Genomic DNA, 17,727 nt, shown 5'->3' on the forward strand with positions numbered 1-17,727 from the left:
GTCATTAAATGAACGAAATGGAAAAAATAAAAGCGCAAAACCTCCTGTTTTGGTAAAAATTTAGAAAACCATATACAATTCGTGTATTTTGGTTATTGACGAAAGAAAAAAAGTACAAGAATTTGACGAAGTATGTTCACTTAGTTGGTTTAGATTTTCGTTCAAACTAATGTTAGTATAGAAATGTTTCAATTTAAATGTCATTCGAGTAATCTTCTATCATTGTAAAAGCTAGTTCTTTAAAAACAAGAACAATATTAGTTTTGTAACAAACTTTGAACCATAGATCCTTTGATTAACATTTTTATTTTGCATTTTTTTCAAACGAATTAACCATCCAAGATCTCATCTAAAAATTATCGAAAAAAAAATTGAAATTATCGATAGTACCAATCCAAATGGAAAAAAGTTTTTGTTGTAAAAAACATCGTCCTCTGCATCAGTTCGAGCTGTGTCGGAATTCTGTAATACAATCGAACCTCGTTGAGACCGAGTCGGAAAAATACCGAAAATACTTGAATCAACTGAATTTACTGAAAAAAACAGCGATTTATGTCCAACATGAAAAATATTTATTTCGTATGCAGCGAGTTCGTCTTAAACAGATTCACTCTTATAAGAAAGTGAAAATAAATGAAAAAAGACTTTTTCCTTTTATCCATAGTTTTGTGTTTGTAAGTTGAAGTTAAAAATCAAACTGGATTCGGGAACTCTTTCCCACTCCGAACATTGAAACAAGGCCCTCCCAAAAAAGAAAGGGACATGGGTGGCCCAAGTGCATGAGCAGGGATCTTTGGGGACCCCGTGCTATCAAGACGATTTGAAAAAAACAAATCAAGCTCGAAATTTAAGAAAAAAAGAAAGAGAAATATATATCATTGAGATTTTTTCCTGAACTTGTAATATTAGTGGATTTATACAGTATGAGAAAGACGAAATTTTCTCACTGTTTGAGGTAGAGCTAGAGAACGAAAATAATATTTTAAGGGAGATATGCCCATGGGCACGGCCCAGAGGCCTCAAGAGAAGAGGGCCTTATAAAAATGGGAACTGGTTGAAATTTTCGAAAGAGTCAGTGTTTAAATTTATTATGTAGGGCCTCAGGAAAATCACTTGATACATGATAATCTTGAGACAGCCCTTGCGAAAACGTGGTTCCGCACATAGCCTTCCGCACGATTTTCGCTGGTGGGGGGGGGTCGAAATTATTTTTTGTGCAGGGGTATGTTTTTTCTGCAAAATAAACACTATAATCTTCGGCTCGGGGAGATTATAACCTCACCCCGTCTACGCCCATGTTGAAACATAGACTGTCAGAGCTCCGACCAAGGAGGAATCTCATATCTCATGTTCTTTAGTCTTTAGAGGATGGGGGGGGGGGGGGGGGCTCGAAGATGTTAAATTAGTCAGCGAATATACATCGTACACGTGGAGGTGTATATTATAATGTTGCTGGTTATAGAATCTTGGCTTAAAGCTTACGAAAAATTTTTTTGGACATTAATTAGCTTCATTTGGTATAGGAAATTTAGTTTACGTCAATTAGGAATGATTAACTATTTCTTCAATTTGACGTTTGTATATTGTATCTGAATGAAATGCAGAGGCATCATGACAGCATCATATCCCTTATGTGTAAAGAAATATTTTCCGGGAGTTCCCTTACGTAGAAAGATGGGATTGACTCAATTTTTTTCCTTACTCTCGATAATGGCAAATACATTTCACTATCACGAGGTTCTGGTCAGGGTCTCGTCTAGAATACAGACGTCCCTGCTCTGGTTCCTTTTTCAGGTGGAATCTTTCTTCTCTAACGGTGAAATCGGGCTTCAGGTTAATATGAGTAGGGGCTGTTTGGGCCCTGGGCAAATATCCATTTTTACCCCCACATATAGTGTTCGTTGAAGCTAATTAATGTGAAAAAACTTTTATAAGTCATGGGGAGGGGGGAGAAAGGCCTATGTTCATAGTACAAAAAGCAGCCAATTTTAGGACCCTGGAAATTCGTGGATCCTAGGCACGTGCACGCCATGTTTGCTCATGCGAGAAACAGACCCTGCGTATGGGCACCTCCATCAAAATTAGATCTGGTAGTATAATTCAGAAGAAACATGAAGGATGGATTAGGTTCGCGCTTCCTTTAGTCCAGTGTCCGGGACACCAAACACGCCTGCTCCTGTACAGTGTCATCTTAACGCATATGGGCTTATCCGGGCACGGCCCGGAGTCTCAAGAGAAGGAGAGCCTCACAAAAATGAGAACAGGTTGAAATTTTCGATAATTTTCCAGATATCTCAGAAAAATCACTTGTCCCGGGCCCCGCTCCCCCATGATGCTCTTAAGACGGTCCTGCCCCAGTGACAACCCTGGATGAGGTCACCGGAAGAGCCTTTCTTCCCGGGTTCCCTCATGTGATGCAACATTTCATGGAAGAAGACAGTTTTTGGAGACACACAATGCATCATTGCCGGGTCGTTAAAGTTGTTTCGTGTGAAACACATTTCAGGCTCAGATTCACGAAATAATGTTTCATGTCAAACCATGCATGCATCATGAAATAAAAACCATAAAATATTTCTTGCATTTTTTAAAATTTAATTTAATTATTTTTGTTTCGATTTTCGACTTCGAAATGTCATTGATTGCAATAAAAGATAACTGTTTTTCGAATATATATGATTCATCTGGTATTTTTCATCATATCTCACGTAATTCAGCATTTATACTATTGAAAAAACTTTCGTATTTTTATTTCTTATTTCAAATTGTTTTAAAATGCAGTTTACTCCATAATCATTCTCAACAATTTTTTTGAAAATAATTCATTCAAATTTTCACTGGAGATGCGCACATGGAGGAAAGAATAACTCCATGAGATGCGCAGATCCTATTTAATCGTAACCGTTCCGAACTACATCGTAACTTTGGATCCCCATAATATCGTGATTCTGTTGGTGCCCGGGATCGTTCAAAATTTGTGGGTGCCATTCGCCATTGTGGTGCAAAGCAGCAAATAAACTGGGTGGTATCGGCTCGATTTCTCTAGAATCAGCGAGTTTTTCTCCCCGGATGCAGTTTTGATTCCCAGCGGTAAGAGATTGATGTTTTTTTATCATCGGTCCATATCTCAGCTGCTTACCGTTACCTTTCCTTCATTTCTGTGCATCGAGAGGGCGCCATTTCAACATGCAAATCATGTTTATTTCGTTTCTCATGACCTATTGTGATACTGCCCAGTTATTCCTCGCTTCCTATCCACCTCTGAAGTGTCAACACTGAACGTGAATAATGCGATGCCACTGTTGCTGTTTCGCAATTTGCAACTTTCTTAATGAACCCAAAATGTTGTGTAATGTTTACCTGCATGATTTGTCATGTTGCTGGTTATAGCATCATTGTTCGGGTTGGAAGACGTGATACGTATCACTAAAATGTAGAGTTTGGTATGTAGATTGGGGTTGAGATACTAATGCTTTACTCTCGAATGTTTTTGAAATCATGGCTTTTACATGGTGGAGGGGCTGATAGAGCCATGCTACCCCTTATATCGTGCTGCAGGGTGCTTTGGTTAGGGTATTTGCGGGGGTCCTTCTATAGTAAATTCTTATTTTGAAAAAACAAGAATTATCTCACTTTCTCGGGCTGGAGCACTGTCCCATTCACTAGTTTGTGTGCTGGGCAAACATTTATGTTGTATTCCCGCATATTAGCTGCATGATGGGAAATATCAAAGGAGGTAACTTACTGGGAACACCCAAGTTATTTTTCAAATACATTGACTCAGTGGTTCTCAAACTTTTGTCATCTGTGGCTCCCTTGCCATAGTCAACATCTGTCCGCTGCTTCTCAGAATAGTCTAACGAAGAACTGCTTCAGAACAGCAAACATGCATACATTGAAATCGTCAGCTGACTGCGATGCCCTTGACAAAGGTTGGCGACGCCCCTAGGATTTGTGATGCATAATTTGAGAATTTTGAGACTTTTTAAATATCAGTAAACCTCAAAGCAGAATATGTCAAAATCTGTGACGTATGTCGCAGAACAATTAGTACTACTGCAGAACAATCTGGAAGAATTTTAAGGAAAAAGTACAAGAAACGCTTTGAGATTTTTACAGCAGATCATTTCCAGTCAACCTAGGGCGTGTTGCAGAACAATGCAAAACATTCTGTTTTGGGGGGTCAGTAAAGAGAAACAATGTTAACTTGTGGGCCTACCCTATTGTTTCTTTGTCAGTCATTATTATTCCTTCTATGCTATTCGGCACCCTTCTAACTTGCACACCAGTTTTAATTTTTTATCAAATGGCCTGAATACTCACATTCGCTTGCATGCCAAGAAATTCCAGTCACAGATTTTGTAAAATTTTCAAACGCAGTGAAACCTGTATGGGATTTTTTGGTAAAAACAGTTTAATTATCCTTATGGGCATCCAGACTTCAGGTTTCAACCGTTTTTTTTTTGCTGCTGCTGCTTTTTTTTTTTATCCTCCTTTCACAGCGCAGTAATAATCCACTTCAGAAATCGGGTAATCAGTAAGGCACCCACATGTCCTTTAATCCACACATGTAATAATAATAATCCATGTCATAAATCGAAATAATCCATATGTTCCACATGGAATTGAACGGAAGTACACTGGTACTACTGATTTTTTTTTTAAACAAATTACAAAAATCCAATTCACCAGAAAAATGAATTCTGCATGGTTAGAAGATGTTACAAGGTATGATTTGGACTGCTTCTGTTGAGCAATCTGTGCTGAAATGCAACTGAGAGCGGAACATACACCACCAATGCGCGATGAAGCAAAATAAACGAAAGCTTAATAGTGCAGAAACTATTTTGTCCAATCACTGATATACCTGCACGCGAATATGTAAATGCGAATGGAACATAATAAAATTGTTGCAGCTGTAATCATAGGTTTCTGTTGCGTAGGGGTCTAGCACATTCACCTTGAATACAAGGAGCAGTGGCTGAACTCTTAGCAGAGGCCTGTGAATTTAATTTAAAAAAACAATCTCTACATCATATCCAGTCTTCGGTACTTTGTATCAATAGCAGAGAATGACATCTCTATTCTATACATAGTCTAGTTTGTTTGAATACATAGCCATTTTTTAAAATACAGTGAAAATCATATGTAAGGATACTCTGACAATTGCCCATGCAACGATATTGCTCTATGGTTCAATGCACTTTTGCTTTTCATTGTGTTAATACAGGGTGGTCATAATATAACTGCCAATATACAAGCCCCTAACCACCTTGAAAATCAGTCGCGAATGAAATTCGAAATATAGGTATTTCGAAGTATGCTCTAGGGCAGCGGTTCTCAACCACTACTACTATTAAACCACACATGTACCTCGTCCATATTCCTTTGCGGGACCTCTAACGAATTGGTACATGCGGGAATGTGTGTGTACGCGTAGTGAAACCTGACGTAAAGTTTGTTTCTGTGTAGTGCTGCCATCTGTCACCAGTTTTTCTAACTATGAGTGAAGTGCAATGATTGAATAATTAATCGTTGTAGGCCTGTTGCTCTCTGTGGCGAGACTTTTTAATGGGGAGATTGGCTTGCATTTGCGCCTCGAAGTTGGGAACCACAGGAAACCAACTTCAGCCGACCACCACCATGGCGACGGTGGGGTTCGAACCCGGATCCTCGCAATGCGAGTCCGTCATTATGACCACTCGACCACCACAACGGCTCTCAACTGGTGCTCCGTGTAGCCCTCCCAGGGGCTCCGCGGTGACTCGAGGAAAATAAAATGAATCAGTAAATTTGATAAGTAAATAAGAGAGGCCTACAAGGTTCTGTCATAAAAATTATGTAAAAAAAAAAGGGCTCTTTGAATCAAACAGGGCTCCATCATACAAATTATATACTGAAAAAGACTCAGCGAGTCAAAAAAAGGTGGAGAACCGCTGCTCTAGGGAATCCAAAGAAAGACAAAAACCTAGCTCATGGCTGGACATCCCAGAGGCCAGATCACATTGGCAGCTACAAAATTGATATTGGAGCCTAAAATTATCTTTGTGTAGTTATTAAATAGCAGGCTGAGAGTAGCACAAAATGTTTACAAGTTTATAGCAGCATATCTGCCAACATGAAAGAGGGTCATGTCCCCTGAAAAAGTAAAATGTGATATTATTTTGGAGCTTTTTCTTTCGGTGAAAATTTTTTTCTGGCTCTAGATTTGTTTGTTACAGTTGCAACAATAAAATTTGAAAAAATTCAAATGGCAACACTTTTATTCACTCTAAAGAGATCAGCATAGTAGCAAATCATAAATGGAACGATACCTGTAGCATGATGAATGCCACTGCTAGACAGACAAACCAACATGTTGAAACAACCAATGTAGATTAATTACTGTCCCTAGACATCCTACATTAGTATTTACGGTGCTACAGGTACCATTCTAATGTCATTCATGGTTTTCCACTTAGCAATGTATAAAAGTGTGTGTTGCCATTTGGATTTTTTGAAATTTTGTTCCTTTAACCGCTACTGCTTTCTTTCTTTCAATTCAAGCACAACTCAGGTCTATCACCATTTATGGACGATTTACTACTTGTGTAGTTGTTGTGCCAGAGGTGTAACTGTGTATGTACCTAACAGTCTTTGACATGTTTTTTGACCAGTTTCTCTGTGGGGAAAAAATGGCTCCTAAAAATTTATTCTGGTGTCTAGATTATCTTCGATTTGTTGAACCCCGGTAACACACGTATAAGATATTCCATTTACATGCCATTTTAAATTTCAATATGCCTTTTTTAGCTACGAAATTTCCCGAAAAATATTTTTCCTACCTTTATTTTGTACTTGAACAACCCACGTTGTTTTCATTGAATACAAGGTTTGTTTAAAAAGTATTTGGCAATAATTTTTCATGTGCATATGTAAACTATTGAGGCTAGGGAGGCAGTGTTTGGTGCATGTATGTAGGCAATCCTAGCGCGCATGTTTGAATTTTTTCCTGCTGGCAGACCGTCAATGAGTGAGGAAGTACAAGTAAGCACTGTTAAATTAAAAAATTTTTTTTGGTTTTGATAAAATGGCAGAAAAACTTGGAAACAATGCTACTGCATTCATCATAATGAAACTGGCTGCCAATTGCAACACAGAACACCACCTGGTAGGTGGTGGCCTGCGTTGCTTCATCTTGGTGATGGTTGTGTTATGTGATGCATACTTTAGCATGTGCGATCTACAAACGAGTTTCTAGTCGATCGTTAGCAGCTTTGACACAAACTTTACTGAGATTCTCCTGAAGTCTAAATAGAAATACCAGTCAAAATAGAATGAATGGATCCAGTGGTGATGTTAGTCTCGTGTGCAAGTTCTATAAACAGGATTTGACTATCCTGCATCACCAGAATCCTCACCTAGTCATTGACAATCTCATTTCTGTATATTGGGGATCTGCTAGAACATGCTGCACTCCACATTGATGTGCGACCATCTTTGAAGCAGCTATAATACTCCTTTATCTGTGTAGTACCCATTGTTTTGTCTTTAGAGGCTTGTTAAATCTTGCGGATTGTTTCCACTCGAAATCACCAAGCTTCACACAAAATTTAATGCTGTACTGTTCAAGTTTTTCCTACCATTTTGTCAAGAACAAAAATTTGACTGTGCTCACTTACACTCACTCATTGGCAGTCTACTGGCAGCCTCTAAAAAAAAAAAAATTCAAGCATGTGCACATTGATTGCCTACATATGTGCACCAGATCACGCCTCTCTAGTTTCATTGGTTTTCACATGGGAAATTATAGTAAGATACTTTTGAACAAACCTTGTGTTATTAACAATTCAATATTTCTATTTAGAAAACTAATTGGTAATTACTTCAATTATTTTGTTGATTTAAAAAAAAAACCCAGTAAAGAACATGATAAAATCAGTTTTAATGTATTTATAATAAATTTTAATAAAAAATATGCTTCATTAGCTTTAAACTTCCAGAAATGGAAAAAAATGCATATCTCCATAGAAAAGGGTGCACCACAGTTAGTGCACAGAGAAATTAATGGCAAGATCACTGGTTAAGAGCCATGTATGTGCCAAAAAATCATATTTTGTCAAATGTTGGGATAGAGTATGAATATCTAATGTGTTATGCATTACAAGGTGCAAGTCATTTGAACTTGTCTGTGTTAAATATATACTCAAGGATTTTGATTTCACAAAATTACAGCTAATTTTTCTGTTTGACTGTACTTGAATTTTCAACAACCTTTTCAGTTAAAAAATAAACTTGTGTAAATAAAAAATAAACTTTATTTTTAGTTTAAAAATGAACTTTAATTGTGTTTAATTATTGCAGAATTGCTTTTATTAATGCAACTATTTTATGCTTTGCAGTCATACGATGTCTTTGACACCTTATAACGCTTCACCTGAGAGGTTGGAAGAAGATGCCTCTGAAGTTCGAACCAATTTGGACCTTGAGTTCATTAGCATGAACGGTGAAGGAACTGAAAATGGGATAGAGAGGGAGGAGAACATGCCTATATATGTTAGGGTTCGTGCAATGCTACCAGACGAAGTTTTGAGAGGTTATCAAGTGTGTATTCATTTATTTTAATGCATTTAATTCTTTTTTTATTTCAATTCGATTGCAAATCATTAGGCTTTACTTAAAATTTGCATTTCAGAGATTACTCTGCATAGTCTTTTAATGTCCTCAAAACCAACCTCCACCTTAATATAACTTTCAAAGCTCTTGCTAAATACTACAGCTGCTTTTGAACCAGTTTGTTCTTCAGACAGATGCTGAATGAGATAGAAAACTGTCTTGAACGGAAACAAAATATAGTATTATTGATGCTTTGAGGAGCATATCAAAGCAGAATGTTGTGCATTGCTCTGCAAAGAACCCTTGATTGATTCAAAATGTTCTGCAGGAAATATTTCCATAATGTTTTCTAAATTTTTCTTAAAATTCTTCCAGGTTTTGCAGTAGCACTGATTTTTCTGTGACATAGGTTAGATTTCAGCATATTCTGCTTTGAGAATATGCTTCTTTATAAAACAGAAACCTGTCTAAAATAGAATAGACTGCTACCCTCCTAAAAAATACACACACCACCAACACACACACACGCTCACAACATTTTGTTCTCAAATGAACTTCAACTATTTCAGGGTATTTTTGGTGCTTCTGATTTAAAAACTGATGTTATATTTCAATTTATTTTCATTCATGAATATTACAGTGCATTATGAAACTTGTATGATGATTATTGATACAGGCGAGAGCATTGAACAATATAACAAAAAACTGTACATCTGCAGTCGAACCACGAAGAAAAGGACATAGAAATGCCCATATATTTGTTGGATTGACTCTAGTTCTTGAAATAATACATGTTTTTCAGTATTTAAATGTAGGTTGTATTACTATTGAAATTTAATTTTCACTTTATCTGAAAAACGAGAGCAAATCTGACAAAACCAATACCAGATTCGGAATCTGTGCTTTAAAATCACTAAAATGTCTTTGAAAGCAAAATCAGAACTGAGCAGTGATATTATTCCAGTCTCGTAATGTTCCGTTTCACTTAGGCTCCACTGCACTTCACTATGGAATTATCACTTTTAGATAAAATATTGCAAATGACAGACCCTGTGTTTTTCTTATTTCCTTTGAAATTTGCAATACGGTAAATCCATTCGTTATAAGACTAAAATTTTCTACATGAGTGGAAGAAAATGCTGCATTTTACAACTGAATTAATTCAAAGGATTTTTAGATACATTGGGGCGAGTATAAAATACCTAACACTTATCCATCTTAGAATTATGTAAATTTTTTGTAAACTTGTAGACCTATTAGTAGTTGTATCCATACGTTGAGACATTGATAATCTTTTTCTGATTTCAGTTAAAATTAGAAATTTATTTCTCCCTTAATTTCTGAATCTTAATTGTTGCTCAATTTAAAAAAAAATCCAATGTTCAAATCGGAAGTTTATTTCATTTTTACTTTCTGCAGGAATGTTTTGAAGTACTTGGGGATGATGCGATTCGTTCTGTGATTCCCACTTCTTATGAAAAAAAATATGGACAAGAACCTACAGCACAGCAATTCACATTCAGTCAAGCATTTAGCCCAAGTGTCCATCAGTCTGATATCTTTGAGAATACCATGAGGAAATCTGTTCAGCACTTCATAGAGGGTCAAAACTGTCTGGTTTTTGCATATGGAAACTCTGGATCTGGAAAGACATACACAATGCACGGTAAATGATTATTTATTACTGTCATTGTAGCGGTTGGTAACACTCTCTTAAATGAATTATTTTAGAACACTGGAATTGAAAATTTCTATGTTATGATTTAAAAATCTGATTGCCAGATAAAACCTCTGAGTAGGCCTTAGCTCCCCCCCCCACCCTCAATCACTGGCTAAAATCTAAAGAATTTTTTTTATACAAACGACAGAATGCATAATAAAAATAAAAATTAAAGTTATACTTTTTTTTTTTTTTTTGCAGCAAATCATTTATATTTCCAACAATTTTTTCTTCTGACAATCTAAGGTGACTTCTCATTGCACATAGGTAGTTTTCATACAGATTTATCATATACATTTGCTTCTTGTACATGTATAAAATTCATGTGAAGAAGTTGTAGTAATTTAATAATGTTTTTGAGCAAATATCATTATGAACGATTTGTGATAAGGTGACATTATATTTTCCATGAAACTTAATGAAACATAGATGTTTTTTCCTGAGGCTATTTCACAAATACTTAGACCGGATAAGAAGTATATACACTGTACTGCACACCAAATCCAGTCATATATCGCCAATTTCCAAACAGTGGATTTGGGTGGGAAATAAAGGCTCCATCCATCGGTGGTCGTCCCAGGCTCTGTAGGTAAAGAATGTGATTCTGACGTTCTATTTGAACCCATGGACCTTGATGGTAACCTTCATAGTGGAAGACAAGCATCTTACCACTGCGCCACTCGGGCACGATGAGAAGTATACAGAGTGATTACTTGATTCTCCTTGCTGCATTTTACTTGTAAACCGTTGATCCTCGAGGCATACTTCCAGTTAGAAATTTTTTTTTATCTAAACGTGTAGAACCTAGATATGTCATTAATGGTCTAAGGGGTTGTATAGTTATTAAAATAAAAAAAATTAACTTTTATACGGACACCTTGTCCTCAAAAACCCAATCAGAAAGTTGTTGCCCCCGGGCTCTCTTGATCGAGGCCAACAAAAAAAATTCCATGTTTCTAAGAGCAATATTCGTTTAGGCCAGGGTTGGGTCAAAACTTGTCAAAACTGGTTTTTGACATGACAAACGTCAAAAACAGGTTTAAACTGTCAAAAACTGTCTAAAACCTAAATGAATGCTTTTTGATAATGTTTAGAACACAATAAGTATATAACATGATGAAAAACTTACTTTTTTGTATAGTGCAATGTTTTATTTTTAAACATTAATTTATTACAACAATTAAAAAAATATATTAATTATAATTTGCAATTTCGAATTTTTCAGAGAGTCTAGAACAGTTTCCCAATTTTTTTGTCCCATCACCCCCTTCTTCAGAAAATTTTTCTCCCATCGCCCCCCAACGCAATGCGCCCACGTTGGGAATATCTGGTCTAGAACATATAAAATATAATTTTGTGGCTCATTTTATCTAAGCTACTGATTACCCGTGTTCAATTTGCTAAGTGGAATAGAGCTGCTTATTCAAAATATGTATGATAGGCGCATCACAGAGTTAGGTTTTAGACTTCAGAAACTATAAATCAGTAAAAAACTTATTGTCAATGCTGTCAAATAGTTTTTTTTAACCTGATAGATATGCTATATAAAAATACACTTACTTTTACATAGATTAAAGGGTTTTATATTCAGAATTATAATTACTGAGAATCTATTTTGATATTTTAAATTTTCTGATCTGCCCAAAATTTTATTCCATGTAAAAATTCTCACATAGAATCTGTTGATACACTAATTAAACTCATTTATTTTCATCTAAAAATTTCTCAGAGCTCAGGGTGTATAAATTCAGAGTTTTAAAAAGTATTTTCAACCAAAGCAGAGCCAATAGAACTTGATACCGAAAGCATTTGTTTTGCATATTTAAAATTAAATGCAGCTTCAATTCGAAAACCATTGCATTATAAATGCTAGTAAATATGCTATATTATAGTGCAGAAGTAAGAATAACTAAGTTTGACTAAGAATAAGTTACAGGAGTTTCTTAAGCATCATGTACAAGCTAGCATTGCCAAATTCAATGACATTTTAGTTCTACAATTTAGTATTTTGATCGCTAGATATATTTCAATGTTATGCACAATAAGAGTATCTCAGTGATTATCTAGATAATTTAATAATAACAGAAATCAACATTACATATATCATGTAATAAACTATTTTTAAACACTTATCTGTTGTAAAAAGAGTACAGCAGATGGTTTATATCAAAGCACATATATAAGCAGTTGAAAAAATTTCGGGAGGTCAAGAATCATCTTGAATCAGATAATGTGTCAAATCATTCCATAGTTTTCCCTTCAGGGTTTATGCTATGCTTTATTCAAATTGTATATTTTACAAGTAAAAACCCCTATATATATTTTTTGTTCAAAATAATTCTGTAGAGAGTAGAAAATTATTTTAGAATCATATTAAATATTTATTCTTTGTATAACATAGTCACTTTAAACATTACATGCAATTAACGTGTGCATTTCCAATGGGAATTTTTTTATTGGAAATCAATATTTGAGGTTTTTGACAGAGGGTTTTTGACGTGACTGTTTAAACTACGGTTTAAACCGTCAAAAACTGCCATGTGTCAAAAACCTGCCAACCCTGGTTTAGGTATTTGAATTTGAAATTGGAGGAAAGTTACAAAAGAACAAAACTATAAGACACTTCTTTCTCTTATTTATGCTGTTCTTTTCCAACTTCCCTCATATTTTTGAATTCAAATATCTGTTCGAATATTGTACTTAGAAACGTGAGAATTTCTTTTCTGGCCTCAGAGGAGAAACATCAACTTTCTAATTAGAAGTGAGAAGACAAGGGACCATGTAAAAAGTTGATTTTTTTTATTTTAATAACTATACAACCCCTTGCAATATGAATGATTTATGAGTAATAAACATTATATGGATAATTTTTCTAATTGGAAGTATGCCTCTATGATCAACGGTTCACCAGTAAAATGAGGCAAGAAGGATTAAGTAATCACCCTGTATACTCCAAATCATGCGAAAGGCTTGAAATGTTCTATCTTGATAAGAATAGAGCATGTAGATATGTTTGCAGATTTTTGGCACTGAAGAGCACCGCAACAGCAAAAAGTTGGCAAACCACCTAATTATGGTTACCAAATTACATTGTGTTTTATGTGCATTTGAATGCAGCTACTTTTAAAAAATTAATATTTTCTGCTGTTGGAGTAAATTAAGGTGAAATAGCAGATACATTGGTTATTTTTTTATGATATTGGAAGAAAATGTTTTTGTTAGAATGATAAGCTAATGATAAGCATATTGGTACTGGTTGAGAAAAAATTACTCCATTTATATTCTTGCCATTGCACTTCAAACTGCATGAATGAGAAGCATGAATGAGAAAACTTCTGAGAATTTTTATTTTTCACCTTTTAGGAACTCTCTCTGAACCAGGCATAATTCCTCTTACCCTGCAGCTTTTATTTGATGGTATCAAAAACAAGCAAGTGGAAAAGCCTTGCCTGAAACCATTGAAATCGTGTGAGATTATGGAAGTGGACCAGTCAATATATGAAACTGATGTCATTACAAAAAACAGCCTGCTTGCACTTGCCGAGCAAGATGTATGTATTTTTCCCTTAATTTTATGCAAGTTTTGTTTAACCAAAAATATGTTATTAAAATAAAAAAATTCTATTTTGTGAATATTGGTTTTTTGAAAATATATGCATTTATGGACTCAACTTTTATACATGCCCTAGACTTGCATATACTGTTAAATCTAAAAGTCATATCATTATATTAGAATTTTTGTTTATAAGCATTAATTTTCAATATAGAATATATTAAAGAAAGAGTGGTGATTTTGTTTTATAGAAAAATTCATTGTGTATAGAGAAACCACTGAATTTGTTTTCTTTTGCCATTTATTGTTTTTTAGCCTTATATGGTCTTTTTCGATGAACAGAATACAAGAATTTTAAATTCCAATATTATGTGTATATAAGCCTTCAATGAAAAAAATAATAATTGTGATATTACCCTAGATAATGTTGAAATAAAAGAATTGCTTTCTATGCACATTTTGATTTACATATAAATAAATCTTAACCTATAATAAATTTGTTAGGAATATGACAAAACATTAGGGCAGACATCTGTTGGAAACGCATTTGAACCGAGTTCATCTCTTCATTGTTTGCCAGGTAAAAGATTTTTTTCCCTCTGTCCTTAAAAAATGTTTCCCTTGAATGTGTGACGTGAGATGTAATGGAAATTTTGAAGATTGCCCGTATTTGACATGTCTGTTGAATTTGGCATTACAGTGGAACTTCGGTTAACGAGCTTATTTTCTTTCCGCCAACGTGCTTGTTATTTGAATAGCTCGCTATGCGAATCAAACTTCCCCATAGGAAATGATGGAAATTCGGATAATTCGTTCCACAGTTATTCATTCACATAAAAATGTCTAATTAAAATGACATTCAATCAATAATTAAACATAATTATACATAATGCAACAAAATATACATAATATAGATAATGCCATAAATAAACATACAATAGGATAATGTTTACAAATTAACTTACTCTAAACGACCTGAGAGAGAGGACGTCTATAGTTTAGGACGATTTACAAACTCTGTTGTTTGCAAACTTATTTTTGCATGACTTTTAAAAAGAACCTTATCCAATGACACTTGATTTTGCCTCTTTTAGGATTTCTGGGAAATAGTAAATTGCAGTGTTCGTTGGAGAGATTGCACATTGCAACAGTTTTATTTGGGTGGTTCTTTTTCTACAGAGTTTTGCACAGATTCCCACATTCTACACAGCTCTATAATCTCATTTTATGTGAGGGACTCCTAAGTTCCCTTTTCCTCAGACGAGATACCGTCCATGAACTCTTGCTGGTGCATGAAAGAGATCCATAACTTCATCTACCATCAACTTCTAGATATTTTTCACCAATAGTTCTTGAATGCTATCCTCATGCAGTCCATGGTCTTCCCCAAGTAGTGGCTCTTGTCACGAGTTAGCCCCCCTTAAAATCACATTCAATAATACAATCAACCTATAACTTTTTTCCAAGCATAATAAAAAAAAACTTCAGATACACATACACATCACTGCTATGTTACAGTATCGTAACATTGTTACCATATAACTATCTAGTTTCGTATCGTACATATTCACACTCGCACGTCCGTTAATTTTCTGACTGAGGTGCGCTTACGGGAGACCTTAAAGGTGAATATTACCTTAAATTCCATAACACGTGTGTGGGCGAAAGCAAAAAACCATCAGGTCTGTTGCGATAACGTGAAAATAAATAAAAAGTGCAAAATTTTTGCTCATTATGAGAATTGCTCGTTAACCAAACTGCTCATTAACTGAAGTTCCACTGTATTCTTTTTTATCTTAAGAGTGTCCATCTTCCATTGTTAATTTGAAAAAAAAAAAAAAAACCCTGATTTTTTTTATGGTAGAAACTATAAGGCTGTATAAAAGCTTTGTTTATTGGAAAAATTCCTTTGCAATCTTTTTTCAAAATAGTCTTATTTATAATGTTTATTTGGATATTTTCTATGAACATATTTGTTAAAGAAATAAAGGACAAAAACACGCATTGAAAACTGTAGATTTACCTGCTTGAATTTAATTATATTTTGCATAAAGAGAAAAAAAGTTTCTTTAATAAATTTGTGTCTAAACAAATTTTTGACCACATTTGGATTGTATATTTGCAAATATCTCTATCATGTTTGTTATTTACTGATGCATCTAAATTTCATTATAATGAAGAACCTTCATTATCTGATATAATTGGGACGAGCCAATGTGTATACAAATGTCCATACGATGATATGCCATCCCTTGCTTTGCAAATGTACCACAAAGTTGTTTTTAGCAACATTTTAATATTATTTCTGGTTGCCGCTGTGGTGGTCGAGTGGTCATAGTGATGGACTCGCATCGCGGGGACCCGGGTTCGAGCCCCACCGTCGCCACAGTGGTGGTCGGCTGAAGTCGGTTTCCTGTGGTTCCCAACTTCGAGGCGCAAATGCAAGTCGATCTCCCTATTAAAAAGTCTCGCCACAGAGAGCAACAGGCCTACAAACGGTACAAATATACAGTCACTACACATCACTCACTTCACTTCTGAGATATAGATGACAGCACTGAAAAATCATACACAACACTAGATACTCACTCAGACTGTTAGGTACACACACTTACAATTCCGGCACAACTCGCTAGGTAGTAAATTGCCTATGGCGATAGACCTGAGTTGTGCTCGGTATTAAAAAAAAAATATTTCTGGTTGACTAAGATGCTCTTGCTGCTCCTATCAAACAGTGTAATTTTGAAAAAACAAAATAATTTTTGTTGCTTATTTCCCCTTTCTTACTGCCCCCCTGCTGCCAGTGGGCGGGGTCAACTTTTGTTCAAAGTTAGGAGATAAACATCTTCTGTCTTCTGTTGTATATCTTTTCAAAGTAGTATATGAATATGCATATGGAATTATAGGAAGAGATGAAGTATTTATCTTCATTGTTTTTATGACGGTTATAATGCGAATCAGAAAAAATGTAAAAACTGTTTGAAGAGTTAAGTCTCTAATAACATTTTCATCAGCAAGAGAATTTCAACAAAGACTTCAACAACGGCTTCTTTTTATCAAGAAAAATCTATCACTCAGGAAACTATTGTTTGTTTTTACCAAGAGTTCAGAATGAACAAGGGTCAGATAATCTGGGTTCTACTATAGAAGCTTATGCATGGAATTTATCTCTCGCATGAGAATTTTTTTTAAACTTGTAATGACCACAGATCAGTCTCATTTGTGCATGGGTAATGAAAAAAAAAAAAAAAAATCAAACTTCAGTAAAAGAAAAAAATATTCTTGTTTCAATATTTAAAAAATAAACTTATAAAATTTATTGTATGCTCAATTTAAAAATAAAAAAAATTTAGCAGAATGTTACAAGTTGTGTAAGGATTTAAATGTGTTTAATATAATTATGAAATTACAGAAATCCATATTTAATAAAAAGCTATGTTCTGTGATCTATGAGTAATTTTATTCTCTCTCAGTTCTAGAGCCATCAGAAAGCATGATGCAGTTGTGTAACCAAAGTATCATTATGCAAGGGACCATGCATTATTCAGTTTGGTGTTCATTTGTTGAAATTTATAATGAGAAGATATACGACTTGTTACAGCCCGTGATGAAAAAGAGGAAAAGACTTGTTTTGGGTACAGATTCGAAGGGGAATACTTATGTAAAAGGTAAATGGACAAAATATTCTGTACCCGTGGTTTTAAAGATATTTTTGGGTCTTATTATATCAAATGTCTTTTTTTGTGTATACACCTCTCTATAACAGATACCCATGGTACCAAAAAAGTTGTCCGCTAATGAGGACACCCCTTTAATGAACATCAATACATTGAGGCCCATCAACATAATTTAAAAAAAC

At 34.8% G+C, this 17,727-nt stretch overlaps 1 protein-coding gene across 3 annotated transcripts in view; it reads left to right on the forward strand.

The window, feature by feature from the left end:
• Nucleotides 1-2,853: 2,853 nt before the first annotated feature.
• Nucleotides 2,854-17,727, forward strand: part of LOC149077096 (uncharacterized) — a 114,655-nt gene continuing 99,781 nt past the window's right edge. For all 3 annotated transcript variants that reach the window (XM_089244827.1, XM_089244828.1, XM_089244829.1), the window contains exons 1-6: nucleotides 2,854-3,090; nucleotides 8,382-8,583; nucleotides 10,015-10,261; nucleotides 13,679-13,866; nucleotides 14,373-14,448; nucleotides 17,342-17,536. In XM_089244827.1, coding sequence (XP_089100953.1) covers nucleotides 8,389-8,583; nucleotides 10,015-10,261; nucleotides 13,679-13,866; nucleotides 14,373-14,448; nucleotides 17,342-17,536 — 901 coding nt within the window. In that variant the 5' untranslated portion in view covers nucleotides 2,854-3,090; nucleotides 8,382-8,388. The remainder of the gene's footprint in view (nucleotides 3,091-8,381; nucleotides 8,584-10,014; nucleotides 10,262-13,678; nucleotides 13,867-14,372; nucleotides 14,449-17,341; nucleotides 17,537-17,727) is intronic.

This window comes from Pholcus phalangioides, unplaced genomic scaffold, assembly GCF_987345545.1.
Source record: "Pholcus phalangioides strain wild (caught in Gottingen) unplaced genomic scaffold, Ppha-v1.0 ptg000015l_1, whole genome shotgun sequence".
NCBI lineage: Eukaryota > Metazoa > Arthropoda > Arachnida > Araneae > Pholcidae > Pholcus > Pholcus phalangioides.